The 16,364-nt window shown below is 47.7% G+C and overlaps 2 protein-coding genes across 2 annotated transcripts; both read right to left on the bottom strand.

Moving 5' to 3' along the window:
- Positions 1–675: 675 nt before the first annotated feature.
- On the bottom strand, positions 676–2,845 carry LOC112077255 (sodium/calcium exchanger 3). The gene has a single exon (XM_070441624.1). The coding sequence runs from the start codon at positions 2,800–2,802 to the stop codon at positions 676–678; it is 2,127 nt and encodes a 708-aa protein (XP_070297725.1). The 5' UTR covers positions 2,803–2,845.
- Positions 2,846–12,532: 9,687 nt separating this feature from the next.
- LOC112077256 (proteoglycan 4-like) lies at positions 12,533–13,516 on the bottom strand (the record flags this gene model as incomplete). Its single annotated transcript, XM_024143805.1, has 2 exons — positions 12,533–12,834; positions 12,954–13,516. Coding segments are annotated over 2 exons (865 nt in total), but the record flags the coding sequence as incomplete, so codon positions are not given.
- Positions 13,517–16,364: the final 2,848 nt, after the last annotated feature.

Below are 16,364 nucleotides of genomic sequence, written 5' to 3'. Positions count from 1 at the left end.
ACAGTCCCTTAGTCAGCTTGGTTAATAATGACAGTCCTAATCAGCTGGTTAATATGGACAGTCCTAATCAGCTGGTTAAATATTGACTGGTCCCTGCATGGTGTGGGGTCAGCTGGTTAACGTGACAGTCCCTATCAGCTGGTTTAATATGACAGTCCTATCAGCTGGTTAATATGGACCTGGTCCTATCAGCTGGTTATTGAAACTGTCCTATCAGCTGGTAATATGAGAGACAGTCCTTAATATCAGGCCCAGGCTGGTAAATTTAAATGACAGGTCCTATCCGCTGGTTTAATATATGACAGTCCTATCAGGCTGGTTACATGACAGTCCTATCAGTGCTGGTTAATATAAATAAATGACAAGTCCTATCAGCTGATCCCACCCCTTTTGTAAATAAAGTACTGATCTTACCAGTTCATGTCAGGCAACTAAACGTAAAACAGAAATACACAGCATATACACATTCATCACCACTGTTAAAATGGCCGACCTTGTCCCACCAACCTCCTTTCCTCCACCAATAAAGCCTTTCTCTTCCAAATCATTTAAATGTAAAGAATACACAGCAGACCAACCCTCACATAATGTTGTCTCCGGGCTGGACAACAATCGATGGCTGGACAATCAATCAATCAATCAATCGGTCTATAAATCAAACTAAAGTAGATAGTCTTACCAGGTCTCGTCGTTCCTGAACTCCAGTTCTCCGTAGGTGTCCTCAAAGTCCTCCCCTCCTCCCTTGGCGATCCCCTCCATGGTACGATATGGCACGATGACCGTTCCCCTCGCCCCCGAAGTCCTCAGCACCTTCACCTCCATTACGCCCACGCTCTCACTCACGTGACACGTGTCGGTCTCYAAGGTGAATATCCCGGCGTGGTCGTCGTCCAGGATGGTAACTGTGGCGACGGCAGGGAACCCCAGCAGGGCTTTGGGGTACGGGAGAGAGTTCGGAGACAGTAGTGTCTCGTCCTCGTCAGACTCCAAGACGCGCACGTTGCTGAGACGCACGAAAAAGTGCTCATCCTCCTCGAAGATGTCGTCGTCGATGATGCCGATGCTGATCTCCTTGACGAACTCGCCGGGCTTGAACACCACCGTGCCCTCGGTGAACTCGTAGTCTGCGCCTGCGTTGGCTGAGCCGTCCTCCGTCTTGTAGTCAACATAGATGGTCTTCGCCATATCGCCGCCCTTCCTGGAGATGGCCAGCAGGGCGGCGCCGCAGTTCTCCAGACACTGGTACACGGCGGGTTCGAAGGCGATCCGTGACACGTACTCCTCGACTTCCTCCCCTACCACACACACTTCCTGTACGCTGGCGCTCCTCTTGGTCTGCTCCGCCACGTGCTTCTTCAGGATGTTCCCGGCGCCCGTCATCATGCGCGTGGCCTGGATGCGGTAGAAGGCTCGGCTCTTCTGCTGGTGGGACAAGGCGTAGTAGTTAGCCATCTCTACCAGCTGGTCCATCTCCTTCTCTGGGTGTTTCTGCTTCAGGTCCTTCAGGATCCGGATCATATCCCGCCGAGACTCGTCCACTTCTTTNTGTACGCTGGCGCTCCTCTTGGTCTGCTCCGCCACGTGCTTCTTCAGGATGTTCCCGGCGCCCGTCATCATGCGCGTGGCCTGGATGCGGTAGAAGGCTCGGCTCTTCTGCTGGTGGGACAAGGCGTAGTAGTTAGCCATCTCTACCAGCTGGTCCATCTCCTTCTCTGGGTGTTTCTGCTTCAGGTCCTTCAGGATCCGGATCATATCCCGCCGAGACTCGTCCACTTCTTTRCCCTCGATCAGGCTGATGAGGTTATGGGCGGCGCCTCCGTCGTGGGCGAAGTGTGAGTTGACCATCTTGCCGCCGCCGTCCATCATCTCGATGCCCTTGGAGCGCTCGTGCTCGGTCTCGATGATGACGCCGCGGTGGTTGTCGGCGCGGTACTTCTTGTGCATGAACTTGTAGAAGAGGAGWCGTCGGTCGGCTAGCCAGGCCAGGATGACACAGATGGGGAAGAAGGCCAGGGTTAGCAGCCCCTCCCATATCTGGACCACGTTGGGACTGAACACCGCCAGGATCATGTAGAGCCAGATGTAGGCYAAGATACTCCACGCCGCCGTCACAAAGAACACTCTGAGATGTTTCACCTTCCTCGTCTCTCCCTCGGGGATCACAGACACACACAGGCCGATGATCACGAACATGTTGAAGGCAGCGCTGCCGACAATCGTAGACGGCCCCAGCTCGCCAGCTACGAAGTCGTGTCCGCAGACRTCGATGACAGACAGCAGGATCTCAGGGGTACTAGAACCCAGGGCCATYAGGGTCAGGTTGGAGACCGTCTCGTTCCAGACTCTGATGGTAGCGGTGGTGGTCTCTCCGTTAGCTCTCTTGATAATYATCTCCTTCTCCTGGGAGGTGATGACCTCGATGGCCGCCATGAAGCGGTCCGCTATGATGGACACWCCCAGGAACATGTAGATCATAGCTACGAAGTAGACGATGACTCGGGCCATCTTATCCCCCATGGAGGGGTCCTCAGGGTACCAGATGGGCAGGACAATTCCTGGCTTGCACCTGGACGAGCCCTCGGAGCAGGTGGCATTGTGGGAGTCTGTGGTGGCGGGGCTGGGGGTGGTGCGATCGCCCTCTGCGCACAGGAAGGCAGCAGCCACAGAGAGCAGGCCCAACCAGATGCATGCTGGGTAGGTGGACGACGACCCCGTCCTGATCCCTTGCCCCAGCCTCGTCAGCCTCGGCCTGAAGCGCTCCATCCACCCTCGGGGGTCCTGGGGGTCCTTACCACACTGCATGGCCCTCTGGGATCCAGCACTGGGCTGTGGCTGGTACCTCACAACACCTAGAGAGAGGGAAATGGAGAGAGAGTGAGAGAGAGAGAGAGAGAGAGAGGAGTGAGACAGAGAACAGAGAGAGAGTTAGAGATAGAGAGGGAGAGTGGGAGAATGAAGACAGAGAGACAGATAGAGAGAGAGATGGAGATATAGAGAGGGCAGAGAGAGAGAGGCAGAGACAGAGAGAGAGGAGAGAGAGAGGCAGAGACAGAGAGAGAGAGAAGGAGAGAGAGAGAGAGAGAGAGAGAAGAGAGAGAGAGAGAGAGAGACAGAGATGGAGATATAGAGAGAGAGGCAGAGAGAGAGAGCAGAGCAGAGGCAGAGCAGAGAGAGAGAGAGAGAGAGAGAGAGAGAGAGAGAGAGGAGGGGGAGAGAGAGAGAGAGAGAGAGAGAGAGAGAGAGAGAGAGAGAGAGAGAGAGAGAGAGAGAGAGAGAGAGAGATTAGACATAACATCAACAGAAGACAACAACAGTCCACTCTGTACTTGGCTACAATACACCTGACAGAGATTAGACATATAATATAGAAACAGTACGACAGCCGACTCTGTGCGTCCACCTATCAGAGAGAACAGAACACAACAGACTGCGAGACATCAACAACAAGTCCATCAGGAAATAGCCTTTTGAAAAACATAATATTGAGGCAATACTATTGGTTGTACACTGAGAATACCAAACACTAGGAACACCTTCCTAATGTTGAGTTGCCCCCCCCCCGCTCGATAGCGTTCCACAGGGACGGTTCTTGACAGGTACACAGTTATTGACATAAACCGGTGCGTCTGGCACCTACTACCAAACCCCGTTCAAAGGCACATACATGTCTTGTCTTACATATTCACCCTCCGAATGACACACACACACACACAATCCATGTCTCAAGGCTTAAAAATCCTTCTTTAACCTGTCACCTCCCCCTTCATCTACACTGATTTGAAGTGGATTTAACAGGTGACATCAATGAGGGATCAAAGCYTTCACCTGGATTCACCTGGTCAGTCTYTGACARGGAAAGAGCAGGTGTTCTTAATGTTTTGTCTACTCAGTGTATATGGAAATACGTTATACTGTTACCTAAGAGGTCAGCATGGCATTTTTCTGGGCTACAGCTCAAGTCATGCAAATAAATGTGTACATTTCCCAGATGGAGAAATAGGCCCATGGGGTCAGCAGCTGAAGGCATTCGCAGGAAGCTATTTCATCTCAAAAAGTCTAAGCCGTTGGGTGGGGGGGGTTCGACTAAGCTAACATATGGAATTGTTTTAAGATAGTCATACCATGAATCATTAAGCTATTTGATTAGGAATTGTAGGACCCTTTTAGATATCAAAAAAATATTTAAAAACATTTTGTGATAAAATATTGAATTTGGCCTTTACAACTATAGCCTATAGAAACGACATTCATAAATGGCAACAAAAAAAAAGACAACAACAAAAAAGAATCATAAGGAATCAGGTTTTAAAGTGTCTGAACTACAGTATATCTAGGAGATATAAGAAAACTCAGGATATATTTTTTTATTTTATTTTTTGGGGCACAATACTACCTCCATGCTCCCATTCATTTGGTTTCCTTCAGACGAGTCCTGTGATACCGGTGGGGGTCGTAGAGCAAAACGGAGAACACCATCGTGTTTGGACACTACAGAACATTTTCATGAGACGATTTTCGGGATGTCTCATGGTCTGACAAGCACCGCTTCCTAGCTTGGCCACCTTCCACCGCAGACGCGGAAGATATGGGGGAGGCCCGGTGGAGGAGATAGTGGGAGGCAGGGGGAGATATGGGGAGATAGGGGAAGGCAGGGGAGGCAGGGAGGAGATAGGGGAGCAGGGGAGGCAGGGGGGAGGCAGGGGAGGCAGGAAGGAGATAGGGGGAGGCAGGGAGGAGATAGGGGGAGGCAGGGAGGAGATAGGGGGGAGGCAGACACTGAATATCAAGATTTCGTCTCCGACACTGAGGCCTAAACGCACACTGACCACTTCCACTAGACAGACCAGTCTGAACATAGTATGGAGACCAGTCTGAACATAGTATGGAGACCAGTCTGAACATAGTATGGAGACCAGTCTGAACATAGTATGGAGACCAGTCTGAACATAGCATGGAGACCAGTCTGAACATAGTATGGAGCGATTTCAGTGGCAACAGAAATTGTATTTGAATTTAAAATTATAACATTTTGGGGGAAAATTATTTTTATTTTGTATTTTTTCATATGTTATGCACAAATTGAATTGGTGAATTCATAAATTGAACTTGTATTTCATGATTTGAAACTGAATTGAATGAATATTGCATTCAGTTTTAAAATTCGAGTTCAATTAAAATGTATATTTAAATGTAATATTGATGTATTCAGTTTCAATATGGTAGATATTGTCTGTGTATCAAGTTTAGAAACGATCACTTCAAGTTTTTCAAAGTTTCATATATTCAATGTCTCAGATGCATTTAGATTCAGTTCTTAATACCAGAGACAACATCCTGGTACTTTGTCAGCCAGGAAAGGTAGAGGAGAATCGATAGAATCAAACTCTGTCTGTGGTCAACCGAAGCTTCTGGCGGTTTCTGAAGCCGATGTGGCATATTTCATGAATTTTCATCCTATGATTTTGGTCCCGGCATTCTTCCGATGGCATTGATTGAGGAGTACACCACATCAGTCACTGGCTTCATCAATAAGTGCATCGATGACGTCGTCCCCACAGTGACTGTACGTGTATACCCCAACCAGCAGCCATGGATTACAGGCAACATCCGCACTGAGCTAAAGGGTAGAGCTGCCGCTTTCCGGGACTCTAACCCGGAAGCTTCTAAGAAATCCTGCTATGTCCTCCGATGAACCATCAAACAGGCAAAGCGTCAATACAGGAATAAGATCGAATCGTACTACACCGGCTCTGATGCTCGTCGGATGTGGCAGGGCTTGCAAACGATTACAGACTACAAAGGGAAGCACAGCCGAGAGCTGCCCAGTGATACGAGCCTAACAGACAAGCAAAATTACTTCTATGCTCGCTTTGAGGCAAGTAACACTGAAGCATGCATGAGAGCACCAGCTGTTCCGGACGACTGTGTGGTCACGCTCTCCACAGCCGATGTGAGTAAGACCTTTAAACAAGTCAACATTCACAAGGCCGCAGGGCCAGACGGATTACCAGGACGTGCACTCCAAGCATGCGCTGACCAACTGGCGAGTATCTTCACTGACATTTTCAACCTCTCCTTGTCTGAGTCTGTAATACCAACATGTTTCAAGCAGACCACCATAGTAGTCCCTGTGCCCAAGAAAGCGAAGGTAACCTGCCTAAATGATTACCGCCCCGTAGCACTCACGTCTGTAGCCATGAAGTGCTTTGAAAGGCTGGTCATGACTCACATCAACACCATTATCCCAGAAACCCTAGACCCACTGCAATTTGCATACCGGCCCAACAGATCCGCAGATGATGCAATCTCTATTGCACTCCACACTGCCCTTTCACACCTGGACAAAAGGAACACCTATGTTTTGTGCGCCGCCCTATGGGACTCCCGGTCACGGCCGGCTGTGACACAGCCTGGGATCGAACCCCAGGCTGTAGTGATGCCTTAGACAGCTGTGCCACTCGGAGGCCCCCAAATCAGGACGTCTGTCTCGAAAACACACGTGACAACCCTCCTGAAGCATTCCAATCCATCGTCCAATTAAAAAAGGCCTTCTTCAATTGCGTAAGGGGCGAAACTACAGGCTGAGGAGTGAGTTTCCCATCTGCTAAATTAATACAAGTCTTCAAGACCCAGTTAGTCATCAAAAGAGCGTGGTTTGCAATATTATTTCAATTCAGTTTCAAATCCTGAAATGCAAGTTCAATTTATGAATTCAATTATTCAATTTGTGCATTACAAATGTGAAAACATCAACCCTTAAGAGTCTGCTCGCGCGTCAATCTAATTAACATAATACATACATCCCCATCAAAATCCTACAGTTTAAGCGAGAGARATCTAGCTTTTGCATGAGCTATAATTTTCTGCATCTCAATCCACCACATCTGCCTATGTTGGCCTTGAATCCCCAAGCTGACAAGGTAAAAAATCTGCCGTTCTGCCCCTGAGCATTGGCAGTAAACCCACTGTTCCCCGGGCACCGAAGACCTGGATGTCGATTAAGGCACCTCTCTGATTCAGAGGGGTTAAATGAGGAAGACACATTTCAGTTGAATACATTCGGTTGGACAACTGACTAGGTATCCCCCCTTTTCCCTTTCCCTTTCCCTTCCACATCTGCGGTGGAAAGTGGCAGAGCTACAGCAGTGTTTGTCAGACCATTGGACATCCCGAAAATCGGTCTTCTCACGAAAAGGTCTGCAGCGTCCGAACAGTTTGGCCTACTAACTATGGAAATATGAGACTCTCACGAACACGATGATGTACTCTGTTTCGCTCTACYTCCCCCACAAGTGTCACGGGACTCGTCTGAAGTCGGTACCGCCAATGTGCCAACTTCTGTTTGTACCGTCCGAAGTGTTTGGGCTACAAACTAATATGTGGAACAGTCTACTAACTAACATGACTATGGAAAGGGCAGACTCTCCCAAACTCGATGGTGTTCTCCGTTTCACTCTACGTCCCCCACAAGTGTCACAGGACTCGTCTGAAGGTAACCCATACAAATGAATGGTAATAAGGAGGTAGTTTTGTGCCAACAAAAAAAAGGGGGTTCAATATTTGTCCAAAAAAACAAAAACAAATCCTGAACACGAAGGTGTAGGTTGTTCTACTCTACGACAAAAAGCTTCAGTGGAGTCGTCTGAAGGTAACCCAAAACCGGGCTCTAAGAATTGCTAAAAGTGCATACGGGGTAAAACGAATAATGTTTTACGAATAACGTGACTAAACATGAGTCTACATTTTTCTTTCCTAAACACTTCAAAACCATATTCCTTATGATACATTTTGTTCTGCCATTTATGAATGTGTTATTCAATGCGTTTCTCTGGGCTATAGCAGTAAAGGACAAATTCAATATTTGATCAAATAATGTTTTTATATATTTGTTTTTATACATGCAGGGGGTCCTAAAATTCAAAATCAAATAGCTCAATGATCCATGGTATGACCATCTTAAAATCCCCTCCATGAAGACTGGGTGTCAACCTGATGAACCAAACTACTCAGTAATCTCCATGAAGACTGGGGGTCAGCCTGATGAACCAAACTACTCAGTAATCTCCTCCCGTAGAAGACTGGAGGTCAGCCTGATGAACCAAACTACTCAGTAATTCTCCTCACATGAAGACTGGAGGTCAGCCTGATGAACCAAACTACTCAGTAATCTCCTCCATGAAGAGGGCTGGGACAGCCTGATGAACCCAAACTACTCCAGTAATCTCCTCCATGAAGACTGGGGTCAGCCTGATGAACCCAAACTACTCAGTAATCTCCTCCATGAAGACTGGGGTCAGCCTGATGAACCAAACTACTCAGTAATCTCCTCCATGAAGACTGGGGGTCAGCCTTATGAACCAAACTACTTCAGTAATCTCCTCCATGAAGACTGGGGTCAGCCTGATGAACCAAACTACTCAGTAATCTCTCCTCCATGAAGACTGTGGGGTCAGCCTGATGAACCAAACTACTCAGTAATCTCCTCCATGAAGACTGGAGGTCAGCCTGATGAACCAAACTACTCAGTAATCTCCTCCATGAAGACTGGAGGTACCTGATGAACCAAACTACTCAGTAATCTCCTCCATGAAAGCTGGGGGTCAGCCTGATGACCAAACTACTCAGTAATCTCCTCCATGAAGACTGGGAGGTCAGCCTGATGAACCAAACTACTCAGTAATCCCTCCATGAAGACTGGGGGTCAGCCTGATGAACCAAACTACTCAGTAATCTCCTCCATGAAGACTGGGGGTCAGCCTGATGAACCAAACTACTCAGTAATCTCCTCCATGAAGACTGGGGATCAGCCTGATGAACCAAACTACTCAGGAATCTCCATGTAGACTGGAGGTCACCCGATGAACCAAACTACTCAGGAATCCCTCCATGAAGACTGGGGGTCAGCCTGATGAACCAAACTACTCAGTAATCTCTCCATGTAGCCTTACTCCCACACACACACACACACACACACATGCAACACACCACCCACAACACCACACACACACACACACACACACACAACACCACACACACACACACACCACACACACACACACACACACACAGACAACACACAACTCAAGCATCTACGTAATCAACATGGTTTTTCTGTATACTGAGTACATACACGTACGAACATGATATAATTCATGTTCTTTTGTTTAACTGATTGACAAACTTTATTTTGTACTTCTATCTGTGGTGGGGTTTGCTCCCTTTTGGTCTTCTAACCTCACCTGAACACTGTTTTAACCAGTTTAAACGAAACATCTGTTTTGTCTTTCATTTGGGAATAAAAACATAAACACACCTGGTTTTAGTAGATTTTTAGAGGTTTTAAATTCAAATTCAAATTCCTAATACAAATTCAAAATGATGTAATTCAAATACAATTGATGTTGGCACTGAAATCATTCCATACAATAGCTGTACAGATGATTTGTCCACATTTCATAAAGCCAAATGGCTAAGGAATTAAGTAGGTCAACATCGCTGAGGATGTACTTACTACATAATCGCAACATGAACAGATGCTCAATTATGGATTTGTTTAGGCAAGAAGTCTGGGGCCAGAGACAGTGGTGCACACTTGTGGAGACATGGAGAACCCGAACAGTTAGCCAGTTAGCCACACACCCCGGCACCAACAACATTGAGAACTCGTGACTGACTGACTGACTGACTGTCTTCGGACTGACTGATGATGACATGGATGAGTGGATAGACTGACAGAGATGATGACTGACAGAGAGCGACTGACAGAGATGATGACTGACAGAGATGATGACTGACAGAGATGATGATGACAGAGATGATGACTGGAAGAGATGATGACTGACGGATGATGACTGAGACAGGAGAATGAGTTAGTGACAGAATATGACTGACAGAAGATATGGGAGAGCTGACAGAGAATGCATGACTGACAGAAATGATGAGTAGCAGAGATGACTGAGAGCTGACGAGAGTGATGAGTGACAGAGATAGAATGACTGACAGAGAGTGCTGACAATGAAGGTGACAGAGATGATGACTGACAGAAATGATGACTGACAGAAATGATGACTGACAGAGATGATGAGTAGAGTAGAAGAATGAACTGACTGACAGAGATGATGACTGACAGAGATGATGAGTGACAGAGATGATGACTGCAGGAGTAACAGAGATGATGACTGACATGAGATGATGAGTAGTAGCAGAGATGATGACCGACAGAGATGATCTGACTAATGGAGACAGAGATGATGAGTGACAAGAGATTGACTGACTGACAGAGGATGCATCGACTGAACAGAGAATTGAAAGAGTCTGACTCAGAAGATTGTATAGAGCGTTGCTACTACAGAGCGGGCAGTGGGGACAAGGAGAACCCAAGCTATGCTAGAGACCATTAGAAATTACATTTACTTGGACGAAGCAATATTGACTGGAATCTCCTAATTCAACGCAATATATATTTCTTTAGCCCACCCTCCATCCTGTAGTAGAGAGTCGTGAAACCATGAGCTACTATGGAGAACTAAAAACAAGCGGAGACATGTGTATTAAAGGTTTCCCCTCTTCATCTTCTTTCATCTTCTTGTGGCCCACCGTAACTGGTGTGTGGGAGCAGACATGGGTCCTCCTCGTGCTCAGACAACAATTTGTCACATCGGTAACAGCCACCATCAGCCTGCGAGGCTGTAACTCTTAATATTCTGAAGCGCACAGCCAGAGGTTTCAGGTCAAAGACTTATAGTACAAGTCAAACAAATCTATACACACATTGCTTACCAGAATCATTCTGTTTCTGTCCTCAACCCTACTGAGGATTACAAGTTGTATTACAGAAGCATACCATTTTTTCCTTCACTCTTCTCAATACAATGTGGAATTCGTTGTCATTCTAGGTAAGATCTTTTTGCATCGGGAGTCAGGTAAGTAAACCCAAGTGCAGACTGTGTTGAAGTAACAATGTTTATTGTAACCACAAGGGCAGGCAAAACGACAGGTCAAGGCAGGCAGGGGTCGATAATCCAGAGCAGAGGTCAAGGGACAGGTACGGACGGCACAGGTATATAAAATACAATAGATCACAAGGAGGGGGATAACTGGGGGAAGATGGGCGACAACTGAGGGGGTAATAAATAAATACACAGGGGAATACTGGGGAAGATGGGCCGACAACTGGAGGGGGGTATAAATAAATACACAGGGGATACTGGGGAAGATGGGCGACTGAGGTGGAGGGGTGGTATAAATAAAATAACAATGACCAGGAGGAATACTGGGGAGGGAAAATGGGGCGACAACTGGAGGGGGTATAAAATAATACACAGGGGTATACTGGGAAGATGGGCGACAACTCTGGAGGGGAGGTATAAATAAATACACAGGGGTACTGGGGAAGATGGGCAGACACTGGAGGGGGTATAAATAATACACAGGGGATCTGGGGAAGATGGGCGACAACTGGAGGGGGGTATAAAATAAATACACACAGGGGAATATACTGGGGAAGATGGGCGACAACTGGAGGGGGGTATAATAAATACACAGGGGATACTGGGGAAGATGGGCGACAACTGGAGGGGGGATAAATGTAAATACATAATACACAGGGGATACTGGGAGATGAGAGATGGGCGACAACTGGAGGGGGGTATAAATAAATACACAGGGTACTGGGGAAAGATGGGCGGACAACTGGAGGGGTATAAATAAATACACAGGGGATACTGGGGAAGATGCGGCGACACTGGGGGGGTATAAATAAATACACAGGGGATACTGGGGAAGATGGGCGACAACTGGAGGGGGGTATAAATAAATACACAGGGGATACTGGGGAAGATGGGCGACAACTGGAGGGGGGTGGAGACAAGCACAAAGACAGGTGAAACAGATCAGGGCGTGACATTTTGCCTACGAACACACATTAAGGGTTTAGAAAGTAGTGAAGGAAGGAAAGGCTCTATGAGTGTATTGTCTTCTGAAAAAGAGACGATGGAGCAATTTGGAAAAGACAGAATTCCAGGCAGATACAGAATTAGGGTGGCAACATTCCGGTAACTTAGAGACGATGGAGCAATTTGGAAAAGACAGAATTCCAGGCAGATACAGAATTAGGGTTGCAACATTCCGGTAACTTAGAGACGATGGAGCAATTTGGAAAAGACAGAATTCCAGGCAGATACAGAATTAGGGTGGCAACATTCCATACATGTCCCAAATTCCCAGTTGCTGGTTGGAAGATTCATGGAAATATGGGGGAATAAGTAGGAAATCCAGGGAATATGGGGGAATAAGTAGGAAATCCAGAAATTTGGGGGAATTGTCCCGAATTTTGCCCCCCTAATACTGTATCTGCCTGGAATTTTGTCTCTTTTCCAAATTGCTCCATCGTCTCTAAGTTACCGGAATGTTGCAACCCTATACAGTATAATCGGGCATGTATCAATATAGGGCTGGAGGAGGATTTGTAAAAGATTCACAACATTTCAAGGGTCAAAAATCCTTTCCAGATTTAGTGTAGAGGAAGTTTAATCTACAAAACTCTCCAGACTTCTGGCAGGGTCTCTTCTGGAAAAGCCTCTTCCTGCAGGGCCTCTTCTGGCAGAGTCTCTTCTGGCAGGGTCTCCTGTGGCAGGGTCTCTTCTGGCAGGGTCTCGTCTGGCAGGGTCTCGTCTGGCAGGGTCTCCTGTGGCAGGGTCTCCTGTGGCAGGGTCTCCTGTGGCAGGGTCTCTTCTGGCAGGGTCTCCTGTGGCAGGGTCACTTCTGGCAGGGTCTCTGGCAGGGTCTCCTGTGGCAGGGTCTCTTCTGGCAGGGTCTCCTGTGGCAGGGCCTCTCCTCGTGCAGGGGCTCTTCTGGCAGGGTCTCTTGTGGCAGGGTCTCTTCTGGCAAGGTCTTTTTTGGCAGGGCCTCTCCTCGTGCAGGGTCTCTTCTGGCAAGGCCTCTTGTGGCAAGACCTCTTCTGGTAGGGTCTCTTCTGGCACTGCCTCTTCTAGCAGGGCCTCTCCTCGTGCAGGGTCTCTTCTGGTAAGGTCTCTTCTGACAAGGCCTCTTGTAGCAGGGTCTCTTCTGGCAAGGTCTCTTTTGGCAAGGGCTCTTCTGGCAGGGCTCTTCTGGCAAGGGCTCTTCTGGTAGGGCCTCTTCTGGCAGGGCCTCCTCTGGCAAGGCTCTCTTCTGGCAGGGCCTCTTCTGGCAGGGCCTCTCCTCGTGCAGGGCCTCTCCTCGTGCAGGGTCTCTCCTCGTGCAGGGTCTCTTGTGGCAGGGTCTCTTGTGGCAGGGCCTCTCCTCGTGCAGGGTCTCTTGTGGCAGGGCCTCTCCTCGTGCAGGGTCTCTTGTGGCAGGGTCTCTTGTGGCAGGGCCTCTTCTGGCAGGGCCTCTTGTGGCAGGGCCTCTTGTGGCAGGGCCTCGCCTCATGCAGGGCCTCTTCAGGCAGGGCCTCTCCTCGTGCAGGGCCTCTTCTGGCAGGGCCTCTCCATGCGCAGGGTCTCTTCTGGCAGGGCCTCTTCTGGCAGGGCCTCTTCTGCACAATCAAGCATAAGTCAGATAACTCACACTATCAGAGAGACACACACGGCACAGCCTCCACTCCCTAATAGCCTACAGCTGTTTGCTTTCTCCCTCTCTCTCTCTCTCCCTTTCTCCATGGCACTGGTTAAATAAAGTAGCAAAAAAAAAATGCTTTTCTGCTGCTTCCCTCACTCGGATCGGACCGGTTGTTCTATAGTTCCTTTCGGAAAAGGGTTTTACAAATTAATTTATGCATATTGGGTACGAGGCTTTCCCGTGTCCATTTCAGAACGGGAACTCTAACTCCCATCACCATTTGTCCTTACCATTCCGATTATTAAAATTAAATTATGAAGTGTTGGGAGAGTGGTTAGAGGGACATTAGAACGCTGAGTACCAGGCCATTAGCGAGGGCTGTTAGCAAGTTCGGAAGGCTACCCATCAGCGCCATTCACATGCACAGTTTTGGATGGGATTATCGTGACCAACGATCACAGAGCACCTTAGCTCTGCTGTCACATCTAACCTGGATGGATATTTGGTTTTAATACAGACGAGAGCACTGAATCCAGCTTCACACAGATATGAGCGGGCGAAGAGTAGCCTACCATGAGATTTGCACTGTCGACCACATCCCCTGACTTTGAGAAGCTCCGAACACGACATGCATCAAGCCACACCCATCTCATTAGTGGTGGACAGATAAGAGACATTATGTCAGACTCATTTACATTTGACTGTCATAGTCCCACATTAACAGTATGTGACGGTGAGTTGAGAAGACAATCAGAAATACTGTTAGAATGTTTTTCTATTGACAGACATAGCCCCAAATTAAAAAGTTAATATTGGCTGTTAATTACAAATTTTTTCACATGATTGGGTTAATTTTTCAGATATCAAAATGGGATCGTAGGCCAAAAAAAACTTTGGGAACCCCTGTTGTAAAGGGTTAAAAAGAAATCAATGACGAGCTTCGATTGGTCACTCACATCATGATATTGCGGAGGATTCGAATAAAGTTCAGCTTTCCCCAACTTTAGTCCCGCCCTGTTCAGCTCCCTCGCCTATGCTCCGCCCACACACAACTCCACATTCTCTTGCTCTCCATCCATTGAAAGGGAAATGACTTTCGATGTTTCGCCCACGCGATGACGCTTTCTAGTGTAAACAAACTGTCGGCATTAGAAGCGCTGCGAATGACAACATTCATCCCCATGGAGAACACCAACTCAATACTATGCGGGTGTAACCGATGTGAAATGGCTAGCTAGTTAGCGGTGGTGCGCGCTAGCAGCCTTTCAGTCGGTTACGTCATTTGCTCTGAGACTTGAAGTAGTGGATCCCCTTGCTCTGCAAGGGCCGCGGCTTTTGTGGAGCGATGGGTAACGATCCTTCGTGGGTGATTGTTGTTGATGTGTGCAGAGGGTCCCTGGTTCGCGCCCCGGGTCGGGGCGAGGGGACGGACGTAAAGTTAAACTGTTACACAGGTTAGGTCAATTACGGGTGTAATAACACGTTTGTTTTACCAGGTTAATTACAATGTTATTACACAGGTATAAGAACAACTTAATATTAAGGGTTTGAAATATTCATTTGAACAGGCTATGCATGTGCAATAGGCTGTAAGCCTTTCAAAACTTTGACTACAAATCTGTACCTATATTGTGATGTCATTGAAGGACCTCCCTAACGTGGCGCTGTGAAGAGGGCCTCTCCGTATGTGCATACATACATGGATAAGGCCTCCCTCCCTCCCTCCCTCCCCTCTCTCCCTCTCTCCCTCTCTCCCTCTCTCCCTCTCTCCCCTCCATCCCTCCCTCCATCCCTCCCCTCCCTCCTCCCTCCATCCCTCTACCCTCACACAGCAATACGCGTCCGAGCCAGCAGTGAAACGTACTTCTGAGACACATGACAAGACCGTAGGCCTGTGCCTCGGCAGTGGCACGAGAGAGGAGAAACTGAGACGGCCACAGATCTCTTTCTTTGTTTAAGGTGTCTATATGAGAGGCCGCCGAAAAGGCACTCGGCAGACTCAGCAGGTCGACATGGAGACAGCTAGCCTCAGCTGTTGCTAAATCAATCATCCATAAGGCCTTTTTCTCCTCTCTCAGTCGCAGGCACATCCAATTCCCTCTTACCTAAAGGGGAAATCCTGCCATAGCCTACAATAGTACCGCATACCTCTATTATGAATCAAATGAATATGAGTGTAACATAGATCGTGCACGTAGCAAGCCAGGTTTAAGTGCTAAATTATTATGAGTGTATTCTATTTTCAATCCAAAATGCCCTATAGCAACACTGTAGCTACTGCCTACTACCATCATCAGCAGAACGTCACTAGGCTTCCTTCCCAATAGTGACACAGTGGTGTAAATAGTAGGGTCATGTGATCGATGGTAGCCTAATTAATCATCCAGAGATCGGACACACCAGGTGGTAGGCTAGCCCATCATAGGCTTGGCATGGCACACGGCTTTTAGTATAGAGAGAGAGAGAGAGAGAGAGAGAGAGAGAGAGAGAGAGAGAGAGAGAGAGAGAGAGAGAGAGAGAGAGATAGAGAGAGAGAGAGAGAGAGAGAGAGAGAGAGAGAGAGAGAGAGAGAGAGAGGGAGAACACACCGCTCAAACACTCCTCATCCTCAAATCTGGAGATGGACATGTTACTGACTCATAGCGCATAGCCAGGCGACATTTGCTGGGATGATGTCAAGCGATCTTGCATGCATAGCCTAGTGGAACCATATGGCCAACGGTTGGGTTTTAAGACTCACATTATCATTGGCCTTATTATAGGCTAGAGTTATTAATTGAAACGCAAAAAAACACAACACCGCGTCATCATTTCAGTACCGCCTC

Source organism: Salvelinus sp. IW2-2015, unplaced genomic scaffold, assembly GCF_002910315.2.
Source record: "Salvelinus sp. IW2-2015 unplaced genomic scaffold, ASM291031v2 Un_scaffold4409, whole genome shotgun sequence".
NCBI classification, from domain to species: Eukaryota; Metazoa; Chordata; class Actinopteri; order Salmoniformes; family Salmonidae; genus Salvelinus; species Salvelinus sp. IW2-2015.
The sequence above is the reverse complement of the archived record's forward strand: the minus strand, read 5'-3'. Positions and strand labels throughout refer to the sequence as shown.